Below are 5,915 nucleotides of genomic sequence, written 5' to 3'. Positions count from 1 at the left end.
ATAAAATAAATTGCACAAATTATAATGTCATACAAAAAATCATTCAAATGTTAAACAAAAATAATACATTGCTAACATGTGTTATACATTCCTATAAAACTAACAAATAATCATACAACTTTGTTTCTTACTGGAAAGGAAAGCCAAACATGATTACAAGTCTCCCTTAATCTTGAACTTCGCCACCACCGACATAAGAAAAAAACTGCGTATAAATATCAAAAAACAAGATATGAGCCAATCATTCTATGACTCAAGGAAAAATATCATTAGAGAAATGTGAAAAAAAATATGAAACAAATGAATGAAAGTGCATTGCTATTTCTTTAATACTTACTGCATAGAGTAATTGGACATCATCTATAGTTTTGAAGGACATTGATGTCTCCCTATGCTGCACATATTAAAAATAAAAAAGAACAAAATTAAGTAACATATGGATTCATATATCTATCAATTGTATTGTAAATTGTAAATTAAATAAATAAGCATGCTTATTTATTTTTGCTTGTGTCTCGTTTCCTCCAAAACTTCTAGATATGTTGTGAGCATGCTATAAAAATTGATTAACATGCAGGTTGTGAGCATTAAAGAAGCTTTTGAGAAAACTATGAGACAATACAATTGTGAGTTTGCTTTTGTCCTCAACCGTGCTTCCAATCTTCATCTTGTTGAGGTTTGTTTCAGGGAGGGAAAAATATATATTTTTATATTTACATAAAGGAAAAAAGTTTGGATTAGAAAATGACATGTTTACCCTTGTAATGAAAAGTTGTGTTTCAATTTTGGTCCTTATTTTTGAGGTTCTTGTAAAGGTTTTGGTCCTTGAGTATAGCTGATTTTTTCCACTTTGGACCCAAAAATAGTCATTTTCGTTGGAGAAGAGGCCAAATATGCAAAAAGGAAACTGTAGGGACGAAAAGAAAAAAGAAATCTATATTTAGGGACTAACAATTGTAGTTGGTTCAACTGAAGACTTTGATCCTTCAAAAGGCAAGACTTTAGTTGACCTTCTAGTCCTTGTTGTTTCCCTTTGTTGTGATTTTGGTCCCTCTTACTCGCACCGTTAGTAAAATGACAATTTTACCCCTAGCCCCTTTCTTATAAACCAAAAAAAAAAGCAAACCATAACTTACTTGTGTAAAAATTCAAGACCCCCTACAGCTCTTGATTCAGTTCCCATCAATTCAATTAATCCTTCCCATTCCTGCATATATATATACATAAGGTATTAATAAAAATCATACATACATACATACATACATACATACCTACATACATACATACATACATAAGTGAAGAGATTTTTCACTTAAAAGCATATAACCACTTCAGAAGTTGTAGGTCTAGTTGATGGTGGTTGAGTGCACATCAATGCTATCTTGATGATCTCCACAACATGTTCTACTGCATATTCACTAGGATCTAGTTTCTCATCCATTAAATTCAGATACGCTCCACTCTCATGTAGATCCCGTGCCTATCATACACATAACAACAGAAAGGCTAGTAAGAACTTCTCACCTAAGCTTAAGGTCTCACTGAATACAAAATAAATCATTGAGTGTTTGAGATACCTTCATCATTAAAACCATAAATGAAAAGAACGGGTTGAATGAACCAACCCTTAATTATGAGATACTTACATGATCAAGGAGATTTTGAGTGACTAATTGGTAGTCAACATCCTTGTATCTCTTTCCACTAATGATTTCTAGGACCACCACACCAAAGCACCTACAAAAGTCACGATTTCATCTCTAGGCAGGAATGGGAATGGGAATACAGAAGGAGGAGCTGAGAGGTGGAGGGGAAACACAGACCAAGTGGGGCCCAGCTGGGTTGCAACTAATATTACCCTCACCAATGTCCGGTAACTCCAGTTGTGGGGGCCGCATGTACCCAGCAACCAATGGCACGCATAGGATTGAAATCTCTATTCGTAAACCTGTATACATTAAGTTTATTTTTAGACAACAAGGTTTCGAAATCAAGATATAAAATTTATTAATTTATTAAATGTTGAGATATTGAAAGAGGATTTAGATTATAAAAGGTTAGTAGTACCTTGCTTTGTGGAGAGAGGTGCATGGCCTCGCTTCCTCCCAGCAATCATCCAGTTTTTAGAATTTGCGTTTATTTCATATACTACCTCATCCTGTTCGCAAATCAAATATATGATTTAACATTTAAGTCATTTTTACTTTTTTATTGCCAAAAAAAAAAGTAAAAATTTTAGAAACTTACGTATTGTTCGTCCTCGAGATACTTCAACCTTTCAACTCGCCACTTCATAGTAAAAAGCTGGCCGACTCTAAGGCCTTCTGGAGGAAGGGGAAGAAAACCAACTGCCAAACAAGGTTCCAACACTGGTCTTTGTAAAACAAGAGCACTCTTAAAAGTCAACATCTGTGAAGACTCATCCTCAAACATAGGAGTATGCGATCCATGATTTCTATCCCCAGATATTTTATATTTTATATTTAATATCGTATCACTATCAGGATTCATATCTTTCACTTCATCTGTAAAAAAAAAAAGAGAGATTGATTATTTTTTCTAAAGATGAGTGATAAAATGAGAAATAAAATAATGCTTGCCATTTGTGGGTAGGGATATAGTGAACAAGATTCCGGCTCTTGATGTAGAAGGAACTACAAGTGGAAAGAAGGCGGATGTTGGTCTTCCATTACTTTGACTTTCACCAGCAAGGGTAAAACCGTCTTTTAGGTCCAGCCAAGAATCGTGTATGGTTAAGTTAGCCTTCACTTGTGAGTGGAGTATCACCTGGGAATGTGAGTAAATAATAATTTTTTTTTTTTGCATTTAACCCTAACAAGACTTGAGATCAATATACCTGCAAAAGCAAGGTGCCATCATTGCATTTACCTGCTACACGTGTGCTGACGTGGAATGGGTTGGTGAAGTGAACAGCTATAGTCCTACAAATAATGGCAAAAATGTTCAGGTGCTACATAACCACTATTCCTGCAAAGATTTAACATTGGTTATTGAAAATTTACTTTAATCAAATTGAATTAGTAGTTAAGTTATATGTACTTTTAAACATACAAAGTCCCTGAGAATTTTGTGCTAAGATGAGTCGTATCTTCTGGTAGCAGTCTTATAAGCCCAAAATTTGCTATTTTTTGCTGCAATTCTCTATCAAGTAGAATGTTGCTAGTTCTTATATCTGTATGGATGATTGGAACATGGTACTTTTCATGTTGATATGAAAGACCCCCTGCTTCCTGTAAGAAAATCTTTCTGGTACCCATATATAAAAGAGCTTGATCGTCAATGTGGAAAGGGACAACTAGCTGTTGAATTACCACTCTTATGGTCTGAATCTGAGCTCAATTATCTACAGGAAGTCCAATAAAGGTATATATATGTTCCTATCCTAAGTTTTGAATTTAAGAATAGACACCCCTGTGTTGTTGAATATAACAAACACATTACACATACAACCCTCCTATCAGGTTGAAGTTGTTGAAAGAGCAGAAGGCATCAGAAAAGAGTATAATGAGCTTGACACTGTCTGCTTCATGGCTGGATCCCTATTTCAGGTTGTTTAGCTTTTTCCTTGGTTCATTTTAGTTATTACTAATGCCTCACCCTGTAATCACATCCAAATTCATAATCAAAAATAAATAACTTGAATAAAGAAAGTAAAAGAAAATTTTAATATTATTTTAAAATCAGCTTCACCATGGCATTAAAATGCACGCTGGGATCTTCATCCAAACATAATTATTTGGCTTAAATAATGCATATCGACTTTGCTAGAATATATATGGCCAGGTACTTGAACAAATCCAGCCTAAGAAAGAACCTAGCCTATCAGAATCAGGTACTTGAAAAAATCCAGCCTGAATAAAAGCAAAAAAAAAAAAAAAAATTAGAACTAGTTGAAATAAAAAGTTGAGTGGGAAAAGAACAAGACAAAAAGTTCTTCATCATGATAGAAATACAAAATACTAATAATGTTAAAAAGGAAAAATGATCATAAGATGTGAAGGAAGATCAGGAAAACAGTCATCGAGATGATGCTTGGACCATGCTATTTGGCACCCAACAAACCTACATAGTCAAAAACACATTAAGGAAGAATTCAAGGCATGATACTATTGAAACTTAAATGACAAAGATCAATCCATGCAAGAGCATTCTTAGAATGTAGAGCACAAACCTTCAATGAAATCAAGCCTCAGGAGCTAAAGAAGAAAGAAGAACAAAAAACCAAGTTGAGGTTGTGTGGCTCTGAACTTATGTGCTCCTTCAACAACCATTTGTCAAACCACATCCTGTAATAAAAAAAATACAACATGTTTAATTTGAGTAACAATAGACATGGTCTACTAACAAAACCTGTAAATAAAAAAAATCAAACCTAGTATAGATTGCAGATCAGTGCAAAAGAAGAGTTGAGGTGTCAAGTTGATACAGGAGAAGAAGACGTCGACTTTGTCAAACCATTTATAGTGTTTCCTATTCATGCCCTAACCTAATTCACCCTAAATTTCAAAGAAATTGATCAAATTCTAGCATAACTATTAGCCCAAATCGGGCACATGAACTGGTGGATAAAGGAGAAACCGAAGATTGAGAATTCTAAATCACAAACTAAGATCAAAATCATATGGAAAAAATCTGAAATCATAAACTCATATGGGAAGAAATATGTGAAAAAGAATTCTGAAGAAAGAGAAACCGAATATAAACATTACCAGAATCAAAAGAGAAACCAGAGGAAGCGACAAATTCTCTCAATCCCTCCTCCGATTTCTTAAACTCGTGCATCATTGTATCGCCACTGGAGATAGAGACATAGAGCCTCAGGCTGCCATTGCTGCTTCCCAGCATGCAGTTTCACCTCGATTTGGAAACAGAGCACGAAACCAAATATGGCGGAGATCATCTTTTGGGCCGAGAGTTGTTTCTTCTGCTACTGAAGTGAGAACTGATCTCACGGAACTCGAAACGCAGGTGAAGAAATTGGTCAGCGACTTGAGCAGCGCTTCCATTGATACAGTCAGGAACGCCACCGGTGAACTCAGATTACTTGCGAGACAAATGAAATTGAAAGGTGAACTCAGATTACTTGCGGGATGAAAGATTTGGTGATATTGCGATTTTGTTGTGGGAGAAAAGAGGATTTGTAATGATATTAGGGTTTTTTTTGGGTATTAGAGTAAGAGAGATAGAGAAAGAGAGAGAGTGAGTGAGTGAGAGAGAGAGAAGAAAGATGGAAATAAGATAGAGGATAACAATGGCGGCATTTCAAACTTTTGGGATTTTCTTTCCCCCCAGCTGCAAAAAAATAGAACGCGCCTTTCATTTAAAAAATATAAAGCGACATTTCTAGACGACGCCCATTTTTAATTAAGTGCCCTCCGTGTTTTTAATTTTTTTTCTTGGACATTAATTTTAGGGCACGCACAAAAGCGTAACCTCTATCCTTCAAAAGTTTGAAGAGATGACATTATTTTTAGAGCGCGCGCTTTTGCGTATCGTAAATCACCGCGTGTCATTGTTTGCGCGTCATTAAAGGCTGTTTTTCTAGTAGTGATGTCGGGTCGAGTCAAGTACTGACCCAAAATAGTTATGGACTTAGACACCTTATCCAACAAGTTCTTCATCGAGCTCTGCTGAGGATTGAGTTAATTGAATCACTCGACTCATTCAGATCCATTCTTGTGTTTTTATCTTATTTGTTTTGCTTTCTTGATTCACCTGTTATAAGATCTAATCGATCAAGAGTTTTATAAACTCATCAATTGGTATCAGAGCAGGAGGCTGTGTAAGTCATACACATCTCTACTGTGAAAGAAGTGATTAGGGTTTATTCTACATTAACTGATATTTATTGAGCCGACACTCCATAATTGACGTATCTCATTATTTATTCATTT

General features: G+C 35.2%; 1 protein-coding gene across 1 annotated transcript; it reads right to left on the bottom strand.

The window, feature by feature from the left end:
- Nucleotides 1-1,715: 1,715 nt before the first annotated feature.
- Nucleotides 1,716-2,537, bottom strand: LOC128126226 (trafficking protein particle complex II-specific subunit 130 homolog). Its single transcript, XM_052763989.1, has 3 exons — nt 2,248-2,537; nt 2,068-2,158; nt 1,716-1,948 (listed from the first exon to the last, which is right to left on the bottom strand). The coding sequence occupies exons 1-3, from the start codon at nt 2,509-2,511 to the stop codon at nt 1,761-1,763; spliced, it is 543 nt and encodes a 180-aa protein (XP_052619949.1). The 5' UTR covers nt 2,512-2,537; the 3' UTR covers nt 1,716-1,760.
- Nucleotides 2,538-5,915: the final 3,378 nt, after the last annotated feature.

Source organism: Lactuca sativa, chromosome 5, assembly GCF_002870075.4.
Source record: "Lactuca sativa cultivar Salinas chromosome 5, Lsat_Salinas_v11, whole genome shotgun sequence".
Taxonomy (NCBI): domain Eukaryota; kingdom Viridiplantae; phylum Streptophyta; class Magnoliopsida; order Asterales; family Asteraceae; genus Lactuca; species Lactuca sativa.
Note: the sequence above shows the minus strand (reverse complement) of the source record. Positions and strands in the feature narration are given on the sequence as shown.